At 51.4% G+C, this 22,299-nt stretch overlaps 1 protein-coding gene across 3 annotated transcripts in view; it reads right to left on the reverse strand.

The window, feature by feature from the left end:
• Positions 1 to 974: 974 nt before the first annotated feature.
• FOSL2 (FOS like 2, AP-1 transcription factor subunit) overlaps positions 975 to 22,299 on the reverse strand; it is a 37,270-nt gene continuing 15,945 nt past the window's right edge. For 2 of the 3 annotated variants that reach the window (XM_072937992.1, XM_006197235.3), the window contains exons 2-4: positions 12,988 to 13,239; positions 8,340 to 8,447; positions 975 to 5,919 (exon numbers count right to left, since the gene is read on the reverse strand). In XM_072937992.1, coding sequence (XP_072794093.1) covers positions 5,398 to 5,919; positions 8,340 to 8,447; positions 12,988 to 13,224 — 867 coding nt within the window. In that variant the 5' untranslated portion in view covers positions 13,225 to 13,239 and the 3' untranslated portion in view covers positions 975 to 5,397. Of the gene's footprint in view, positions 5,920 to 8,339; positions 8,448 to 12,987; positions 13,240 to 18,150; positions 18,271 to 22,299 lie in introns of those variants that run through there. The other variant, XM_072937991.1, reaches the window with a different exon arrangement.

A 22,299-nucleotide genomic window follows, 5' to 3' on the forward strand; every position in this document is an offset into this window, starting at 1 on the left:
AGCGCAGATGCTCCTCATCCACCCCGGGTTTCCCGGGCTACAGGGCAATGGGGTCTGGCTGACACTTCTCAGTGTTCCACACCCAACAACCTGCATCTATTCAAAAAGGAAGTCTGGAGCTGTGATCGTCCCACTTACTTGCATGCCTTGGTCATTTTCAGAGCCCTTTCCTGTGCATGATCTCATGTGACCACCTGGACAATGTGAGCAATAACTTTGATTGGCTTTTTGAAGATTCCTGGGTTTCCAGAGTCAACTTTGGTCAAACAAGATACCCCCACGAAGGGACAGGAACTTTACTGGCTCACACCTTGGCAGTACTTGGCAGCTGGCTGAGAATCAGGCCCTGAGAAGTGGGGAGCAGGATTGGAAGAGGTTGGAGAGGATCCAGGGGAGAAAGAAGGACGAGAAAGGGAGGTGGGGGAGTTTGAGGCCCCTCTCAGCAGCTCACCTCAGTTTTGCAGAAACAGGTTCCAGGGGAGCCATTCCCTGCTTCCCCATTCCCACCAGAGACCAACTCTGCCCACGGGCCAAAAGTAGAAAAATCTAGAAGACAAAGAGAAGTGACAGGAGAGATGGGAAGAAATGATAGAATAAACCAACCATCAGAGGCTCTTCAATCTTAATTCATTTTATTCTACAAAATGCTACTCAATTGAAAGTGGAAAAGCTAACCAAAAAAAAAAAAAGGAAAAAGGAAAAAAAAGTTCTAGTATGTTCTTTCTTCCATAGCAGCAAGCTTTTTCTAACAAGCTTTCTTTAGTGCAAATACTGTAGGCTTGTATTACAGTAAAATAACAAAACAAAACAACAGAACACCACCAGAGATGCTTCAGAGCAAAGCTACTCCTCAATTTTCAAAACTATACAAAGATTTTTGAGCTCATGGTCCTGCCTGGAGAGGCCTATTTAGAAGTCTTTCCAATGGGACCATTTCACCAATACTTTAAAAAAAAGGAAAAAAAAGGTGCTCAGAAAGATAATTAAATTCCCCATCAAGTTATAGGAATCTTGTACAACTTTTTTTTTTTTGCCTCAGGATTTTATAGCAGTCTTTACTCCACATCATCGACATACCTCAAATACAGATGCACAAAGCTTATGATTGTCCACTATATACCAAAATACTATATATACATCTCTCACTGCAGGAAAAAACACCCTGATACCTATTCTTTATACAAAGGTGAAAATTTTCTTCCTTGACATCAAGTAACCACAAACTAAAATAAATGGAATAAACTTTTAATCATACAGAGAAAACAATTTTTGAGGAACAGGGCAGGATCTTTCCTTATGTTCTCTTACAATGTAGACTTCTTGGTGACTACTGTCCCCAAAGGAATGACAGTCCATCTTTAAAAACAGAACCTTTTTATACAGTTTATACAGCACAAGTCACAAATCATTTTAGAAACAAACAAAAAGCATCATTAGCCTAAATTTTTTTTTAAATTGTAAAGAAGAAAGAGAGGGAGAGAGGAACTGAGCATTTTAATGCTATCTTTTTCTATTTGGGCGTGGTACAACACAAAGATGTAAACATTTAAAATAAATAATAAAATAAATGTCAATTTCTTCTCCGCCTCCTGTTCCCATACCCCGCTCAAAATTTGACCCAGCTCCTCCTGAACATGTCAGCATTGGAAAATTAAAACCCTCTGTTGATGTATGGCCAAAATACTAGAAGCATGAGAAGGTGTCAATTTAGTAGTGGGATGACTGGGTTTCTTTTTTAAAAGCTGCAGGAGGACATGGGCCTAGAAACACCTAGAAATGTATACACACACACACACACACACACACACACACAGAACTTGTCAATAAATAGTGAGATGCTGGCTTTTAAGATGAATGCCAAGAAGACTCAACAAGCAGAAAATAGCAAGACCCCTTTACTTCAGTTTTCGAAAGAAAGGTACACACACCACATATCCTATTGGTCCACAAATTCTATAAGGACTCAGGTTACCCTTCCAACCATCTGAAGAATGCAAAGGAGCAAATCCCAGGGCAAAGAAGTTGAGAGATGGGAGGATATTGTAAGGGGTGGGTCTTTGAGAACAAACCTCGGATCAAAGGCAATCTTGCCTTGGATCTTTGGAGAAAGACCTTCTCACCTCCAAGTGCTTTTGTGTATCCCTTACATGGGGGCCTTTAATGAGGGAAGTCCTCATCTCTTAGTCTCATCCTAAAGAGGGTATATGTATAAAAGTGCCTAACGCAGGGCCCGGCACATGGTAGGTGCTATTCTTTGCTTCTTAAAGAGGCCACGTGGATGTCTGATCAGGGAAGGAGATCAACCTGGAATTTAAAAGGTGAGATTGCAAGGAGCACTACTGGTCCATCAAGGAAAGGGGAGAAAAGACCCAGTGCCTCCATGTTGAGCTCCTCTTTAAAATGGAGCCAAGCGGGAGCAGAGGAGACTCCCTTCCCCAAAGCCTGAGAAAGGGAAGCAACAGCCGCTGACGGCCCTTGGCTTTGAGATGCTGTGGGACTGCCCATGGTGGACACACCAGGCCTTTCTCACAAGCAGAACAACGATTTCTTTCCGAAAACTTCCCCAGTGAATCTGAGTTGGCTCTGGTGATTTCCTAAGCTTCACCTGGGATCTCCTCTCTTTCCTGTGTCAGCAGCTATCCCCACCCACCTGGTCAGGAAGAGGACTAGTCCCAGAGAGGCCGGCCAGGGCGCCAAGGGGACCGTGTGTTTCACAGCAGCCTGTCAAGGAGTGCCTGCCCTGTGCCATCCCAGAGCTGCCTGCAGCCCAGCTGGAGTGCGCACCAGCTGCCTCACGGCTGGGGACACGGGGAAAACACAGCGGTTCCCAGCCCAGGCACAAAGGCCCGCTGCAGCTGCTCCCTGAGCCAGCTCCACGGGGGAGGAGGTGGCAGGCCTGGTGTCCGGCGTGAACTTGCAGAACCAGCCAGAGGTAACTGAGGACGTGTAACTGTGAGTCAGGTGTGAATATTCAGCCTTCCCCGATAACCTCTGGCTTTGGAGAGACCAAACTACCTCCCAGAACAAAGCCAGAGGGTCCTGAATAGAAACACAGCTTGGAGGCCTCGAAAGTCCTGCAAGGCAGCCAGATTTTTTGCTTTCTGCTGGTCCCAAAGCCAACACAGAACTGAAATCTGAACGAAAGCCAAACTCCATCTCAAGAACATTACAGCCTGGCCCCAAGTCACAGATCAGGAGCTGCCTTGGGATCAGTGCAAAGAGGGGCACAAAGGGATTTTGAGAAATAAAACACCAGAAAGCAGCTTCATTTAAGAAATATATATATATATAGCTCCCAGTTGGCCACAAATGCCACTTGAGATGATTAAGCCTTTCAGAGCTGAGCGCACCCCTGTTCTCTTCGCCTGTCTCCTGGCTTCTTTGATTAATGTGAAGCCAGAAACCCAACTGCCCAATCTTATCAGGAGCGCTGCTCCCAGAACCTCTGGGAAACTGGGAGGGCAGCATCACAGCCAAGGAATGTGGGAAATAACATCGTTAGAGCATCTGGGAACAGATCCTTCCTTTATCTTTCAGCCTCCTCTCTCTGTGTGCCCTGTCCCTCCACACGTCACTTCCAGTCATAGCGGGCTGTGTATTTCAGGCATACAGCTGTTCCATTCTGTGGCTAGTGCTCAGTAAGTGGATGATGGACATTAAACAACGGCCAGCGTGAGAGGCCTGGCTGTTGAAGGAACAGGTGAGCAACTGTGTCACTCTTTCTCCCTCGCTCCTGAGTCCAACTTTGAGATTTAATCCCCACTAGGTTGATTTAAAGAATATCCATATAGTTTTAAGTTATCACACGATGATCTCTAGAGATGAATCACAACAGCGAGGTCTCCCTCAGAGCACTAGCCCAGCAGAGGCCAATCCTGGAAGATGGGTGGGAGCTATGCCCTGGGGAGAAAAGGGCTCAGAGAGGTGAGGGGCAGGGACCACGCTGAACTCTGCCAAGCTGTGCTCTTGGGGAGGCAGGAGGACCCCCTTCCTCACCCCCCAAGCCATAGGAAGGGGACAGCTTGCTGGCAGTGGGAAGCAACACATCTCATCTCTGATTTCAGCAGCCCCCAGGAATGGCGCATAAGCTGCAAGCCACAGCTGGCTGACGGACCTGAGGAGCACAGGGGGGCAAGGGGGCAGGGGAGTGTAAGAGAGCAAGCACTAGATCCATCAGGCAGCAGGTGACCACAGAGGGTAGAAGAGGCCTGGCACCTCACTGAGAGGCGAGAAGCAGGTACTGGGGCTGCTGTGAGGCGATCCCCACTCCAGCTGCCTCCCTCCTTCCTCCCCGCCTTTCCATCCATAGCAGAGGCGCCTCTGAGGCCTGGGGAGGGGCCACACAGCAGCAATCTGGGGAGGGGCCAGGCCAACGCTCATTAAACCTCCATGGGTGGCGTCACCCTGAGAGGCAGGGTGGGGGAGGGCGGAGCCTGCAGGGACTTGGGAGTGATGTGAGGTTCCTAGGGGTGCCTCCTTGGTCTGGAGAGAAGGGTCCAGGGGCAGAATGGTGGGGCAGTAATTACAGGAGACGTCCTACTCAAGACGCTGGGTGAAGGGAAGCTGGCTAGGATACTCTTGTGGCTTGTTGGCACTATTCCTCGCCTCGTAATTAGGCGTTTGGCAAACCCAATCTGTGCCCAGGCTGTCTCACTCATACCCTGTCTTCTGGCCAAGCCGCTCCTCCAAAGGCCATGTCTGAGGATGGGGAGGGAGGGTCCTCCAAGCCTCCGTGATGGCAGCATCTCCGTGAGAGCTCATGGAGCCCTGCTGCTGGTTCTGGAGATGGTGGTGGGCTGGGGAGTTTCAGGGGAGGGAAGGTTCTGTATTGCACATTGACTGTCCCCTTCTGGACGAGCCAGCCCCAGCAGAAGAGTCACTTGCTGCCCCATCTCCAGAAATGAAGAGCTTTAATATTCAGACCACCCAGATGAAATGTCATGGTGAATTTGATAAAAACCAAGAGGAAGTAAAATTGACACTGGGGGAAGGAAGGGGCAAATAGAGGGGAGGTGAAACCAAAAGGCACTGAGCATGCTTGGTGGGGCGGGGAAAGACACCATCACTCCAGAGACATGTCGTAACAAAGGGACAGGAACGGTCCACACCAGCTTCAAGCTCTTCAGAAGCCAGAGAGATGCCGGAGTCCACCAAATGAAGTTCTCCAAGGCTTTTCAAGAAACAGGATTTGCTTTGCCAGATGAACAAGGGAGGAGGTCCCATGACTTTCAGGTGATCATCCAAGTCCTCCAATGCCTCACCACCAAATCCCCTTGGGTCTCCCAGAGCCAGGAAGCTCTCCAGCAGGTTCCCCCTCTTGCCCTCACGGCCCTGGAGTGCTAGAAGGTGCTGGTCCCTGGGAAGGAGGCAGTGACGAGGACCCCTCTGGGAGCTGGGTTACAGAGCCAGCAGAGTTGGGGAGTTCAAGGAGTCTGACGACTGGTCCCCACTGCTACTGCTTCTGCGGTGGGCCTTGGAGCAGGACTCGGAGGGTGAAGCGGGCGACTCCTGCTCCAGGACGCTGGGGTAGGTGAAGACGAGGTTCGAGGTGCCTGGAGTGATGGCAGGAGTGGAGGTCACCACAATAGGGGTGTGCAAGGGCTCCTCCCCGTAGAAGCCCCCAGCAATGCTGATGGGCTTGATCACGGAGCGCTGGGCCTTGTCCAGCCCCGCCGATGAGGACGAGGGGCTATCCTCTTCCGGGGGCTCCTGCTTCACCACCACGGCACCCACTCCTCCGCTGCTCCCGCTGTGCAGGGGCTGCAGCCCGGAGGCTGGGGGAGATCGGCGCTCCTCGGGGCTGATCTTGCACACAGGCCCATGGGCCACCAGCATGAACTCCAGCTTCTCCTTCTCCTTCTGCAGCTCGGCAATCTCCTTCTGCAGGCCTGACTTCTCCTCCTCCAGCTCCTCCGTTTCCTGCAGCGGGAAGAGGGGCATGTGAGGGGCAGTGGCAGGGGTAGGGAAGGGGCATCCAATCCCGGTGGGAAAGGGAAAGCCAGCCATGTCCTCAGAGGACTGACCATGAAGGCAGCCAGCTCATACCCCACTGCCTCTGAGCCACCTGGAGGTTCAAGATTCCTTTTATTCCCAAAGCTTCAGATTGAGAAAAGAGGGAAGTTGGCTTGGAGGAAAGGTGAATTAACCACTGTGGCTTCCATGGTTGAGCACTTCCTTTGTGCCAGGCACCGTGTTAAGCATTTCACAGGCATTATCTCATTCAATCTAGCAGTTTTTTAAGCGGGTATTTCAGCAACCCATTTGGCAGATAAGAAAACTGAGTTTCCAAGACGTTTAATAATTTGCCCCATGTCACAGAGCAAGCAGATAGGGTAGCCCAGGTTTGACCCCAATGTATCTGACACCAGAAACCATACACTAGTATGCTCTTCTGTCTTGGGGCCAGGATGGCCCCCGGTACCCCTGCAGGGTGAGTAACAGTGAGATCTGGCGGGGGAAGGGAGCCCAGCACGCGCCTCACGCCTCTCTCCTCAGACCTCCTCACCCCATCCAGCTCGCCCGTGGACACACTCTCAACTCTAAGCTGCATAACAGTGGAGATTTCTGTCTGCACACACACGCCTAGGACGGTGTGTAGCTTGTAGGAAATGCTCAGTCCATCCCAGCTGGATCATCACTGCCCCTCTTCCCTTTTTTGTTCTAAGTAAAAAGCATGTTTCAGGACTCGCAGAACCCGGGAGAACATTCAGTTCAGCCCCTGTGCTTTAACAGATGAGACCCCTGATGGCCTGGGCAGGCACGTGAGGACGGCAGGGACCCACTGGAAGAACCTCACCCCTCCTTTCACGTCAGCCGGAGAGGCAGCAAAGCCACATGGAGGGCGTTGTTACGGAAGACAAAAAGGAGTGTATCACCGCCCTCGTTCCCACTTTTCCCTAACACAGATTCCTGTTCAAGAATGAGCTGACACGGGCCAGAGCTCTGGTAAGCAGAGTACAGCATATTCCGGAGTGAAAAAAAGTTTCCATCTGTCTCAAGGGTCTGATGAACGTCATGAGCTTCTGAGAGGTTTCCTGTGGAGGATGTGGCTCAGGGGCCTGCGTGGCTGGGTCGTGGGGAGGCGGGGGAGTAGGGTGTGAGGCTTCTGAGCGAGGGAAGCAGAGGGGCCTCGGAGGGCAGGCTATTCTGGGCTGGTGGGAGGAGTACCCTGGGTAGACCCGGGGGCGTGGCTCCTCAAAGAGTTCGCAGTGGGGAGGGCTGTCCTGGGGGAATCTCCCATGGAGTGCTGATCACTAACAGATCCACCTCCCCTGGCGTCCGAGAACCCCCACTCATCTTTCCCAACTCTGTCACCTCCACGGGACATTACTACCAGCACCACAGAATTCACACAGTGCACACTCAAGACCCAAGAGTGAGGGCTCCAGATGGACAAAGGGAAACAGAAGCAGGTGGATGGTAACTGGGAGGATTAAATAAAGTAATGGGATGTGCCAGGTAATTATGATTTCCAAAGCACCATCCTGGCCAATCATTGTGAGGACCACCGACAGGGTCTCCTTCACCTCCTCACTTTGAAAACATTCCACCCAGGAGAGCTACTCCTGGCTTTGGGCTTCCTCCGCATGGCAGACGGCCACCCTGTAGGGCTGGGCTCTGGAGGGACTTACGTGACGTTGGTCAGGTCAAGCTTTCGAGAGGAAAGGGCAGAGCCATGGGCCCCCAGGTGTGGGCAATTAGGCAGCAGGGGAGAATGACTCACGAGGGCAGCGTGAGGTACCAAGGTGACAGCTTCAGGCTCATAGCAGAGGCGGGGAATGCTCCTGTGCGTGGAGGTTACGAGAAAACCCCAAGATAGTACAACTCAGCTGCATGTAAGCCATCCCCAAGAGACCCAGAGAGCAGAAGACCCTGCAGAGGTGAAGGGGCTCAGACAGCAGGTCTCCTTGCTGCCCAAACTAAATCTCTGAAGCGAGGCTGGGCCGCTCATGCTGGCGGCAGGCATGGGGGTGGCTGGAACTTTGGGAAGTAGCCCTGGAGGGGGCAGGTCTGGGCCTGCCCTGCCCAGGCCTGGCAATGCGGACACCCTCTGCCATCCCTCACCCGGGAGGCCCAGCTGGCCTTAGTGCAGGGACCACTCAGGCCCAAGAAGCCCTTCCAGGTCTCTCCCTCTGGGCCCGGGCTGTTGCTGAAGGCCAGCCCCCTCCCCTAAGTCCCTTGTTAATCAGGGCAGTGCTAACTCAGGGCTGAAAGGAAGGAATGTTTGTCTCCACTGACTCATACATAAGCCCCTAGGGGCAAGGAGTGGGGGGGGCCGGGGGCCCTGGGGTTCCTGCTTGGGCGCCCCACAAGTGCTCCCACCCGTCGGAGCTCCTCACCGCCTGCAGCTTCTCTGTCAGCTCCCGGCGACGGTTCCTGCACTTGGCTGCCGCCAGCTTGTTCCTCTCCCTCCGGATTCGACGCTTCTCTTCCTCTTCAGGAGACAGCTAGAGCCAAGGTCGAGGATCACGGTTAGGCGGTTAGGCTCCAGTACATGGTTCACCAGCTTTTTGGTTTTTAACTGCATTTTAAGTAGGGGAAGAAGCCCTCTGGGACTGAGGAGGGGAGGGAGGAAGGCAGAGGAGTGTGGCTGGGCTCAGAGGTCCCAGAACATGCAGCTCACTGCTGTCTGGATGCCAGGGAGGACACCTGGAGCCAAATCCCCAGAAGGTGATGTCGCAGGTTTGAGGAGAAAACAGGGCAGCCGTGGTCAGGGGCTCGCCAGCCCAGGCATGACGGTAGCATGTGTCATGTCAGCCCTGATTCGGTGCCAAGGCCCAAGAGGATGAGCTGGCTGCTTCCCCCAGAGAGTCCCCTCGTGCCAGCTGGGCCAGGCCCTGCCCACTTAAGCAGCTTCCTCCAAACTCTGGCTAATTACTCCTCCCCATCACCCTGCCTGCGCTGCAAGCCTCATTATCCCCATTTGATTAAGTAGCTGGGCCCAGAGTGAGAACAACCCAGGGGGGAATGTTCTGTTGCCAGAGGGAGTGCTGGGGATGCCACTCCACTCCCAACTTCTTCTGCCAGCCCCAGCGTGCCGGCTGCTCATTGTTCAAGCCCAAGGACTCACCAGGGTGCCTGGCACAGTGCTGGGCTGGACAGGACCCACAGAAAGACGGGAGCCCGCAGGTTCAGCAGGTGCCCACCACACCCACTCATTCAACCAACAAGCACATGCCAGGCACGGCTTGAAGGATTAAAGATTGGTCAGCAGACCAAATGAACAAAACTCCCCCTACAGAGTTTACAATCCAGCTCCTTACAGTGAGGCTGAGTAGGGGGCTGTGGCTCAGGCCAGAGGGCAAGAGCTCCTCTGCTCCTCTAAGCAGGGCTGATGCCATTTGCACAGAGCCCTTCCAGGGAACGGCTACTCAGCCCCACACAGGCAGAGGTGATGTGAGGAGATGGCTGTGGGCCAAGACAGGGAGCAGTTCAAAAGGAAAGAGCACCCCATTCAGTTAACAGACACTACCGCACACCTCCTATGTGCCAAGGGCAGTACCAGGGACTTAGAAGATTCTGAGAGAATAAGACCTGTGTCCTCAACAGACACATAGGGAAAAGGCTGAAGCCACTTTTGGGAGGGGCAAGAGAGAAGCTGCCCCACCGAGAGATGCTGCCTTGATCGCCAGCCACCCTGTGAGGGAGGGAGCCGCTCCCCTGACTGGGCCCAGGCCAGAGTCCCCAGGACGCTCCCGGCAGCAGCCCTTCAGGTGTATCGCTGTGATGTCCCAACAGCAAAGCAGAGCATAGCATCGCTGTACCCCTCACCCCCACCTGCCCTCCACAGCAGCCTCCAGGAGGGAGCGCTGAGCCTGAACCCATCCATCTGGTAACATTCCTGTTAGTCTTCAGGCCCCTTCCAAAGACCTGGTCTTAGAATTTCGCACGGGAGTCCTGGCTCCACTCTCCTCTTCAAGCCCTGTCCTCCGCCTCCCCAGAAAAGCCAACGACTCAACAGTCTCTCCTCTGAGAGGTGTCAGGCAGCCTGGGAACCAAACACAGATGTGGTACTTCTGGGTGAATGTGGAAAAATCACTGAACCTTCTGGGCCTCAGATTCCCCTTTTCTAAAATGGGATTACTAGGACCTGCCCTGGCTTCCACAAGGTTTCTGCAATGATCAGATGAGACACAGTTTGAGTCCTCTCTCAGCTAGAAAGTGCTAGAAAGAAGATGCGATTCACAGTTCTTCTCTCTGATGTTTTTTCTGAGTCCTGAAAGAATCCAAATTAACTGGAGACTCAGAGTCCACAGACGCAGGTGCCCTGTTCTCTGCAGGGATCGGCTGTGGGCTGAGATCACAAGGTCACTTGGCCAAGGCCCTGAACACTTCCTGCTCCTGAACCCATCTCACCCTGAGCCCAAGAGCATTCTCAGGAGAGCCTCACAGCCCCACCGCAGTCCCGGGTTCAGGGCTCACCACGGAAAGGTATCAGCTTTCCCTTGAGGCCCAGCCAGCCACCCTGGTCCCTCACTGATGAGGGGCAGAAAAGACAGAGACCTGGCCCTGGTTCATTTCAGCTTCCCTTCCCTCTTGCTGCTTCTGGACATGTTTGGGCTCCCACTTGCCCTAGAAAGTCTCCCCCTATCTGTTGAGGTGTAGGGCAACCTGCGGGAGCTCTTGCCATAGGAAGTGTTCAGAGACAGTGACAACAGGATTACAGCTTAAGTGTGTCAGCACCACCTATACCCACCCACAAGCCACACACACCCTCCCCTGCCCCCACCAAGTCACCACCGCTGGCCTCAGAGGGAGCCTCCGGGGCAGGCTCAGGAGGAGGACAGTGAGGCACCAGGCAGCTCCTGGTAACAGGCTCCTCCCCCTGGGGGAGGCTGGGAAGGCGGAAGTAAGTTTCATAGAATAGACTCCAGGGCCAGGAACCCAAAGGGCCGAAGTTCTAGGATGCTGCCCCCAAGGCTTCCTCCAAGCTGCCGGATGATTGTGTGAACTAATCGACATGGGATCAAATGCTTCTGGTTCTCTCCTTCCCTCTCAAAAAAGGAAGGAAATTCTCCAGACAGATTGTTTTAGGGCACGCCTTGGTGGTGTGGTGGGAAAGCCACAGGGCTGAAGGTCAAAGGAGGTGGATTCCAGTCCTGGCTCTGCTACTAACTCACTGCGTGACCCTGGACAGGGCCCTTCTCCTTTGTGGGCTTAGCTTCCTCATCTGTAAAATGGGTGCAGAGGGAAAATTAGAAGAGCTGGTCTCCAAAGTCTTTCCCAGATATAAACTTCTAAATTTGGTGTGAGCTAGGTCCAGAAAAGAATGAAGAGCACATCTTGCTTTGTTGACCTGCTAACCCAAGAGTCTCTCACAAGCCTGGCTCTCACTCATGGGTCCCTTGCATACAGGGAGAAGCCAGCTAGCTCATCAGTGACTATCAAGCTTGGCTCCCTGGGCCCCCTAAAGGAAGTACAATTACAAAGGACATTAGGATCATGGCTACTGCAATATTTACAACCACAAGTACCAAAAGCAACAGTGAGGGGGATACTGGCCACTTGCCCCGGCAGCAGAAGCCCAATAGCAACTGAGAACTGAGTCTGGTAACATCTATTACACACACCTCCCCATGCTGCCCCTGCACAGGTCCCGCCCCTAAGAGAAGAAATCAACATGTAGCAAACACAAGGCCCAGCTTTGTCCTCGGAGGAACAGGGCTCCTCCTGTGAAAGCTTCCAGTTTCTCAGAAAGCAGTCCTTGTAATTCTAACTATCCTGGGGACTGGATCCACGATTATCCACTGGGTATCATGTTTGGCAGGTCCTTGGATTGGAATACTGTGGGCCTGGGGATCCCAGAGTGGAGGTGGTCAGTAGCTGGGATGAGGAGGGGTTCTACGGCTGTAACTGAAATAATTCTCCAGGCTAACATTTCATTTGAAAAAGAGATTCTACTGCTAAAGTTTGTCCCTTCCCAGACTCTCAGTGACATGATGTGGTAGATGGAGCATGGCATGGGGGGTCCCGGGGACTGGTTCTAGGCCACACTTCCCCACTCCCTTGCCAAGTGGCCCCAGATAGCTGTGCCCAGGCCTTGGCTATGTCATCTGTGAAGGGGGGCAGATGGGGCTCTTTAAGGGCTCATTCCCTCCTTTCTAGAATTATGCATGATTCTGATTTCTCTTTTGGGAATCAGGGGGCCATTGCTGCCCTGGCTCACTGTTAATACAGACGACGGGCCTTTTGAGTGTTGAGTAGATGCTGCCCAGAGAGCAGAGGCCCCGCCCCTTCCCAGCATCCTTCCCAGCCAGGCTGACTCCCACTCAAAGCTGAACTCCTTGAGGAAAAAAAAGGCTGATGATATCTGACCTCCCCTCTCCACCAACCCAGACTCCAAAGACCCAGAGTCCCTGCAATTCTAGAATTTCTAGGCACTTGAAATGGGTTCCTGTCTTGAGTTGGAGGCCTGGGACATCGGTGTTGCAGGGGTGGGGGTGGGGGTTGTATGGAAATACTTTGGGCAGTGCTGACCTAGAGCAGTCCTCTTTAGGATCACTGGGTGTCTTGTCTGCACCAAATACTGGGAGACAGTTAAGGGCTAACCCAAAAAAGTTCCCGGCCAAGGTTCCTTGGCTGCTCGTCCTGTGGCCCCTCTGCCAAGGATCAGAGGACACCACTGTAGACAGGTCCTAAAAGTCCTGCCCACAAGCTGACGCCTCACCATTCACTACGTGCTTTCCCACCATGATCTCTTAGAGCGACAGCAAGTCCTGGCCGGCAGGACACCATCTCCATATTGCAGCTGAGGAAACTGAGACTCAGAGATTCTAAGGGACATGGGGGAGATGACAGAGCCAGGCCTGACTCACAGGTCTCCAGCTCTGCCTCCAGTGATGAAGGCCATGTGTTCCTGGTCCCCAGCTCTCTCTTCTCCCCAGTGTTCCCAGAACATCGACCCCTGCTCCCCTCCAGTCTTCAGAAAAACACTCTACGTTATAAGGCCCTGAAAGCCACCGACGTGGCTCCTGCTCTGAACAGTACCTGCTCATCTCTCCTCCTACGGCCCACGGTGGTGCCAATGGTCTTGATCACGCCGGGTCTTGGGAGGGCCATGTGTCCGGGGACAGAGGCCAGGCCCGGAATGGGGCTGTAGGGGTGCGAGCGGGGGTACGGGTTGGACATGGAGGTGATCACCGTGGGCTGCACCATCCACTGCAGGTCCTGGCTGGTCGTGATGGCGTTGATGGTGGGGATGAAGGCGCTGCCTGAGCCAGGCATATCTACCCGGAATTTCTGAAATGAGAAAAAAAATAGGTTTGAGCCCAATAAATACAACAGAACAAGACAAGCAGAAAGTAGGGTCAGTACCTGGGGGACCAAGATCAGGATTCTGGGCGGGCTTCCTGCACAGCCAAGAATCAAGGGGATCTTAACTATTCCTGGGACCCTCACGTCAGATCCACCCCTGACTGAGGTCCTAGGAACTCCATACTCAACTGGCTCAGCAAGGATGTGGTCACATCCCCAATGACTTCTAGGCCAGATGTGGGTCCCAGCAGCTCACACTCAGTAGGCCCTCTCTGCAGCCCTCCAAGCCAGCTATGCCCACCTCTGTAGGAGGGTAGGCCTCTCACCTGGACCTCCCAAGCCTCTGGGTCACCTGGCAATTATCCCCCAAGGTACCAGCTTAGGATCCCTTAAGGAGACTTGCACACCAGCTGCTTCAGAGTGACAAAAAAGACCAGGAAGCTTATGCCTGCTTTTGTTACTTTTTTTCAAACAGGTTCCGGATGGGGCTGTGACACTATCAGGGGGAGACCAGGTCCGTGAAAAGATGTCCTCTAATCCATGAGACCCAAAAGTGGTGGCGTCTGCTGCCAGACGTCCCCTCGCTGTCCATTCTGGACCTCCACCCGCATCACACCTGGGACAGACGCACTGTGTGTCTCTCTACCTATTTACACACCGATCTCGGCTCCCAGGCATGTCTGTGGGAAACTGTGGTGCTGCTAGCTCAGAGTTTTCTCCCTGTTGCTTAATTTCTGCCCAGACCACGTTGCAGAGCTCTCTGGAACATGCTATTTAACATATAAGTTGATGACAGAGTACAAAAGCTAAAACGGGCCACGGCCGTCAGCAGTGGGCTTGCCCTCCCTGCAGGCAGCTCCTGGAAAGTGAGGAAGAGGGAGGCGAGGAAGCCTCCCCCACCTCCAGCTTCAGGGGGAGCGCTCCCCTTACAGGACCCTCAGCCTCGGGCGGTTCCTGTGTCCACAGAAAGGTTCTGCAAATCCCTTCTGCCCTGACCCGGAGGTGGGGAACAATGACAGCAATAATAGCCAGCACCTCCTGAGCACTCACTAAATGACCGGTGCCACGTAGTGTTTATCCTAGATTAGCCCATTAATTCTCCCTCTGAGGTAAGAACTACCATTACCTCCATTTTAGAGGCAGAAATTTAGGCTTAGAGAGATTAAGTAACTTTTCCAAGGCCACGTCCTAGTTAGCAGTGGGGGCAAGATTCAAACCCAGTTCAGCCTGACAAAGAGGCCAGATCTCTCGAACACAGCGTTACGCAAGCTTCTGTAGCGCTGCAGCTTCCCGCCTCTAAGTCCAGCCCCAAGTGCTGACATCCACCCCTACTGCTCTCAGAAGGAGCGTCAGTGTCATCCCAGCCAAGGGGTCTCTCACCCAGGAGGTCCCCCAGGTCCGTGTGACCCCAAATGAAATCCTATTGACATCAGCATGGCTGTGACAGCATCCCCCCTATTCTGGCCCAATCAGATGAACCAGGACTCGAAGCATCAGCAGCGACGGCAGCTGCCACCACCACGTCTTTGCCCCTGGTGATGACATCTGGGTTCTTTTGTGCAAATAAAGTGAAGCTTAGAGTACCTCACTGTGGCTGAGGGAGCTGGGGACCCTTCCTTGCTCACTCACTTGCCAGCTGCCTGACCCAGTCTGGGTGGTGGAATGTGGCTGCCCTGCCTCCCAGTGCCCTGGGGCAACAGGCCAAGGGTATTCGGGGAAGAGAACTACTCCGTGCAATGGATTCTGGGATTCTGGGAAGTTACCAGTGCAATGGATTCTGGGATTCTACCAGCGCAAGGGGTTCTGGGAGTCCATGAGTAGCAATGCCCAGTGCAATAATGGATTCCAAGTCACCTCCCAAGGCAGACAACTAACTGGGCTTTTTATCAGGAGCTGACTGAAGAGCAGCAGGTGTATATGAGTGTGTGCATGTGAAGGAGGGCCGGGTGCAGTGAACACAGACGGATTCAAGTGGGAAAAGATCTTCAAGGGGAAGAAAACGGACAACCAGGGCTGGCTGTGAGGAGGCGGGGGACTGAGAACACGTGAGCAGCTGAGTGTGTGCAGAAGCGTAAAGGCCCAGGCAGCTGTGTTTCCCTTGAGCTGCTGGATCAGGAAGGAGGGCGGGAGCTAGTCTGAGTCAGGGGACCTGGATCTCAAGCCTCAGTGAATCCCTGAGGACTCAGTTTCCTTGTCTGGAAAGGGGGATACTAACACCAAACTCACTGCATAATCATGAGGATTAAATAAAAAGCTGCTTATAATCACAGGCTATAAAATCATACCAGTCGTTCTCAACCCTGGCTGCACAGCAGAATATTCTGAGGAGCATTTTAAAATTGCCGATACCAAAGCCAGCCTTGCTATTAGAGTTCCAAAATCACTGCTTTGGGGTGGGGTTCCGAGGTAAATTTTAAAAACACCTGGGGAGATTTGAACATGCAGCCAGGGTTGAGAAGTGCTGTAAGTGAGTGGAAGGTGGCATCGTCATCACCACCATCACCACCACCACCACCACCACCACCACAGGTAAGTATCTGTGTACTCTGCATGGGATGGCTCCAGGGAGAATCACCAGCTTCCCATTCCTGGGAAGCACCCAACATTTTTATCCTGTTTCTCTCCCCAGGTCAGGTTCTGGGTTTGAAGGACACCAAGGCATCCAGTGCAATGGTTTAATGTCACCCTCTACTTCTGTTGGGGAATTGTCAGCTTTCCTTTTAGGAAAGCACCCAAGAAATTCACTCCTCATTCCACTAAAAAAAAGAGAGAGAGAGAGCGAGAGCTCTGGTCTCAGGCTAGAGGAGGTAAGCAGCAAAAAACCTGAGGCAAAGCTTAGAGACTAAGATCTCTTAGGACTAAGTAGCTGACTCTCAGCCCCTCCCTGGGGCCCTCCAGGTCCCTTGCTCTGTGATGGCAGGTCTACAGAATGTGCTGCTTGCCCGGCCATCAGCCAGATTCCTTGCAGCAATGGCTTGGTCTAGACAAAACAAGACAGCAATAAAAACAAGGCAGTAGGTAATGACTGCCTCTAAATGCGTGTACAACGTGTTTCAGAGGGAGGTAAAGCCATCTGGATAACACACTGGCTCTAAACTGCAAGGAAAACAATGTCCTGTCCCCACAGGGAATGGGGGCTCTGATAAAGAAGGCTTTTGTCTCCAAGAGGAGCCTCTTGGAGACACAGACAAAAGTTTGAAATCTGACAGATGGGTCTTGTCTCAACTCCAAAGGTATTTTTCAGAAAGTGACACTGGGGTGGGACAGAAAAGGTGAGCCTAGGAGTTTGTGGTCCCAGGAGTGAGGCTGGCATTCTTCTCTGTCAACAGACCCAAGAATCAGTCAAATGTCGTGTTGAGGACAAATGGTTCTCTACGAACGGGTTGACACTAAACAGAAACCAACATAGGGTTTCCCAGCTGCAGGCATTGGGCAATTTGACCCCTGCTGTGGCACCAGGTGTGTACTGGGTGTCGGGGGCTAGAGGAGGTAATTGGGGGCCTACTTGACTCCCCAGGGGCTCTCCAGCCCCCTTGGAAGCTCCTCCTCCAGGGACAGGATCGAAGATGCTATGTTGGATGGCTGTGTGGTATCCAGCCTGGCAGAGCCTCCACAAATGCTTTGTTTAACTGTGTCATCCTGTTGACTTCTGGGTGGGCAAGAATGCCTATAAAAGGACAAATTGGCCCCGACCTCCTAGAGCAGATTTTGGCAAACTTTTACTGTAAAAGGCCAGATAGTAAATATTTTAGACTTTGCAGGCCATAAGGTCTCTGTTGCAACTACTCAGCTCAGCCATTGTAGCGTGAGTGTGGCCACAGACGATGTGTAAACAAACAGGCGTGCCTGCACTCTCTTAAGCCTTGTTTACAAAAACACTTGGGCCATAGTTTGGTGACCCCCCTGTCCTGGAGGATCGTTCTCATCTCTTATGCTCAGGTTGGGGAGAATAGAATAAAGAGGAAATGAGAAAGCCAAAAATCAGAATGGTCCCTCTAACCCAGGGACTCAAGGATGGACTCTCACCAGTCAGCTTGGATCTCCGGACCCTGAAACTGAAGTTTGATGCTTTATAAGACTTGTTGTGGGCCTTTGGGCAGCAGAACATCCTTATCCTGAAGCACCCTGAGTTTAAGGGAGCTGTGGGGCCGCTCAGTAAGTATGTGTATCCTCCCACCACCTATGAGACAGACAGCTCAGAACACAGGGCCCCGAGGGCCACCCCATTTCATCAGGTCAGAGAGGTCCCTGCAGCCCAGCAGCCGCTAATTTGGGAGAATGACCTTTCTGAATTCTATAGGGCCTTGGATTCAGAAATAAGGGTCACAACCACATCCTTTTACAGAAAGGTCTAGGAAGTAGGGTATGGGTTCCCATTTCCTACAGGTATGGACAGGGCAGGGCTTATCCCAGAAACTCCAGGGCTGGGCAGAAATGGTGGAAGTCAGGGTTGGTGTTCTGGGCCCATCCCCCCAGCCATGCATTTCTCCATCAGATTGATTCTTGACCAGGGCAGCAAGCACTCGAGCCATGAACTCCATGAATACCTGTGACCTGTCTCAGCAGGCAGGCAGGAATGATTATGCATGTCTGGGAAGAGACTGGGTTCTTTCTCTTAAGAACCCCCTTTTTTAAGTTCTCAGCACAGGAAAAAGAAAAATTCCAACATCCCAGGAGACTGGCTCAGGGCAAGAGGAGAGGGAGCTTAAGGGCAAATGCTGCCTCAAATGCCCCAGAAGCCTCCTGTTGCAGTCCAGTTTGATTCAAATGCTCTATATTTTTTACCAAACTTGGGATGTTCTCCAAAGCCTTCCATAGGGAATTCAACCAATCCCCACAGATTCTGCCCTGGACATCACTTTGACCTTTCATTCCTATCTGAGGAAAGCTACTTACATCATAGTGGAAATGGTCACGAATAACGCATGATTTCCCCCAATTTTACAGTATCCAACCAGTATCTCAGGTAGTGTGCCTCCTTTCAGTTTCACTTGAAAGAACCACGTTATCCTCCTTCGCCTAATGGCCAGGATGAAGAACAAGAAGGAAGAAAAGAAAAAAGCAAGGAAAAGAAGGTGACTGATAAGGAGTTATCTGCCAGGTTCCCCAGTCTCTTTTCTCCCAGCTTTCTTTCGGCCAGGAACTCCACTCCAAAACACAGGGGAATTTGCTCCACTCTTCTGTGGACCCCTTTTGTACCCCACCAATCCTTGGATAGCTTTGCACTCCATGGGAAGGGCATACCATGTCATCTTCTCCACGACCACAGCAGGTGAGCATGGCCCAGTCACTGCCACGGGACAGGGTGAGAGATAGTCCTGGACAAGAGGGCTCTTACAACTTCCTTCTCCAGCCCAGTGATTCGAAGAAGGGTAAAGTTACCAAGTGGGGTTTGGAACAGATATATTTGCCTCTATCAGGGCAGCTGCCATCATTTTGAAATGTTGTGACCGTCAAAAGATACCACCTACAGCACAGATGAGACAACTCCACAAAGTAATGACGCGATTTTTTTTTCTTCCTTTCAACAAATAGACTTGAAATATAGCCTCCTGAATTCTCAAAGTCAGTGTCTTTATTCCTGTTTAACAGACGGGAAAAAAATCTAAGGTATAGCTGGCCAAGGTGTCTGCTTTGGTGCGCCTTGTCTTGAAACCAACAGGACTTGGGGTTGCACTGCTTTGCACCCAGTCAGATCACCCAGACCTCACACACCAGACTGGGTTCCTTATATGTCAGATCTTTGGATAACTCCCAAACATCAAATTCATCCTCAAAGGACAAAGATGTGTTAGGAAGGAGGGTTTTCAAAAAAATTTGCTGAAGGCAATTCCAAAGAGGGGCGTTGTAAAACCTTTCTGAGTCTGACTAATAGCCACAGCATTCAAATAAGCATTTAGTTTCCTCAAGGAACAATTACGAAGGGGACAACAGTGATTTGGATGTAGAAGAGCTGGTGTGTTTGTATTGAGAGAGAAAAGAAAAAAAATTGAGGCTCCTAACTTTGCACTCACCTTGAATAATAAGGCAGGCGGAAATAAAATAATGGAAATGCACTCAGGGGTTTGGATAGGAAAATTCAGCTGCCACTCAGACAATGCATGACTGCTGTTTCACCCCATCCACTTTGATGAAAAAGTGACACTGACTTCCACCATCAAGAATCAGCGGAACAGACAAATTCCTGGGATAACATTTTGTTTGATCCTAATCTACATCTGTAAAATCAAGGGAGAAAAAAAAAAACCGAGACCCTTAATATACACCTCCCACCTTCCCACCAGCTCTGAAGACCACCTCCCCGAACAATTCCCAGTGTCCTAATACAAACAACATCAAGAAAATAAGCCTTGTGAATCTGAAGACATTGTGCTGGCAATGAACAGACAGATATTGAAACAGGGAAAGAAAAAAAGCACTCCTTTTTCAACCAGATTTTATTTAGAACAAAACAAAATTAGAAAAGAAACTGCATTGTGAAGTCAAGCAGCTCCTAGTTAACCACTGTTAAATATATGACATTTATTTGTTCTGTATTAAAAGGAAAAAAATCCTAAGAATTCCGAAAACTCACCAAGTTAACACTCTCTGGGGCTGGAAAAATACATTCCCCAGACAGTCCTTCTAAGGATGTCCTGTAGGGGGCACTAGAGAGGTATGATTGGGGCTGACTTGGGAATCACAGTCATTTCTGGTAAAAGTTCTTTGATGTGAGGAATGTCCCAGCCTGGTATAGTTGGCAAAAGTTCACTCTGGGGAATTTTGTGTGTGTGTGTGTGTGTGTGTCTGTGTGTGTTGGAAAACGATGGCTGCCAAAGAAGAGACCTAATCTGGTATTCCTTGGTCCCAAAAAGGAACTATCCTCCTTGATTTATTTTCACTAGTTATCTGAGGAACAGACAAAATGGCAGCCTTGGAGAGGTTCTGGGTCTTGTTTTTGTTTTGTTTTTTTTCATTAAAAGGGGGCCCAGCTGATGAAAACAAGTTATGAAATGACCTATGTTTGTGTAACTGGCTGGATTGCGTAATGCTCAGGGCCTGAAACCGTAAGAGCGGAGCAGCCAGGCAGGGCATATATCTGGGAGGTGTTTTCCTAGGAAAGTTAGGAGAGACAGAAAACAACAACAACAAAAAGCAGCAGCCAGGAGGGGGAGGTGTGTGTAACTATTTGTGACAAATCAGAATCACCAATGGCCAACCTTTGAGATTAACACTACAACTGGAACAGGAAATATTTTTCATGCTTCAAGTTCCTGCCATATACAAGAACAGAGGTTTTAACAAAGAGTTACCTGCCCCCTCTCCCCGACCCCCAAGTCACTGGAACTTATGGCCGTGTGTTAAGATCAAGCTTCATGAAGAGAGAGAGAGAAGAAAGTTCTAGGTTGAGTAAACAGCAGCGAACTCCTAGGAATATTAGACCCCACAAACAAAGAGAGCAGGAAAAAACAATATTCACTCACCCAAGGTAAAACCAGAGAACCCTCTTAAACTGACTGGTCCCCTGAGATGCCAAAAAAGGAGGACAGCCCATCACTAATTTCCAGGAAAGTCTCCCCATAAAGGAAGCTAAGAGAAGTAAAGTGATTACAGGTTTTATCTGGCATGTAATAAAGTTACCTTGAACCCCGGGTGGGGTCCTAGCACAGACTTGTGAAGTAACAAAAGCTTCTCACATCAGTCCTTAGGACCACAGGACAGCTCTGCTCAAAGTCAGAGAGCTGATGGAAAAACCCTCCCCTCCTCCTCCACCACCCCTTCCTTCTCCCACTACCCCCTCCCTCAGGAGTGGACAGGCTGAAAAACTTGTCCAGAGCGGCATTACCTTGCCAATCCCTCCGGTTTGAAAGGCGCCTCACTCAAGCTGCTGGGACGAATAGGCAGGCGTATATACAAGAACCCCGTTGCACCAGTTATTACTAATTGCAAAATCCTCATGTGTTACAGCATGCTAGGAATTAGCCAACAGCTGCTTTTTGCTTCGGTAATGAGGCCCCATTACACTCTGCTGGACTGAGTTCTCTTCCTTCTTCCTAGCGCTGGTTTCCTGTCTGATTTTCTTCCAAAACAGGGAATTGCCTCTGCTCACATCCTGGGCTCAAAGCCCTAGTGACACAGATTATTCAATCGGGGCACTGATGTCCGGTCTGACTTCCCATCCAGGCCCCAGGGTCTGAGCAAAGCCAGGCGGCGAGGTTGTTAACGTTTCAATGATGACTGCCACAGAAACCGCAGCCAAAGGAGCAGATGAGAAATCAAAAGATCCCTTCCTGATTCAGAGAGGAGGAGAGGGACATTTAGGGGGCTGGTGAATTGGAGAGTGAGGGAATGCGCATAAATGACTTCAACCCGTTGCCTAATGATACTTGGATTCAATACAAACCACCAGTGGGGCTGGAAAGCAAACGAAGTCAAACACTTTGGGACAAGATTTGAAACTCATCACCTTGGTGCTCATTATGAAGGGTGCCCTGACTGCATACTCAATGCACAGCCTAGGTTCTCTACGGTAGGTGCTTATGGCGACACCAGGGCAGGTAGAGGGAAGACAGAAAAGCCATTCTGAGGACTCACCAGGTATGGGGAGCCACTTTAGAACAAGATACCCCTCTTCAGATATCAAAGAGAGCCGTGTTTCCATTTTATTTTCCATCAGGGTCCCCCTCCCCATAAGCCCACCCCAGCCCCTCCTGGTTGGCAGGTTTCTAGAGGCCAAGGCCACGGCCTTACCAGAGCAACTCTTGCTGTGGCTAACTTGGCTAGAGACTGCGCAGAGCCTGATCCAGGCGGGCTTCAGGTTCTAGCCTCCTCGTTTGTTAAGCCAGCTCCCACAGGCGCCTGGGGTTGGGGGAGAGGGGTGCTGCTGCTGCAGAGGGTAGGCCCACCAACCAACTCATGAGCAGCACCAACCCAGCAGCACCGTTCTGGTATTTATTCTGGTATTTATAGACGCATAGATCGAACGCACAATCCCTCCAGTGCAAACCAGTCCGCCTGCTTTAGAAACAAGTTGTTTTTCGGCTTCCAGAACCACCCAGGAGCCTA

This window comes from Vicugna pacos, chromosome 15 (assembly GCF_048564905.1).
Source record: "Vicugna pacos chromosome 15, VicPac4, whole genome shotgun sequence".
Classification (NCBI taxonomy): domain Eukaryota; kingdom Metazoa; phylum Chordata; class Mammalia; order Artiodactyla; family Camelidae; genus Vicugna; species Vicugna pacos.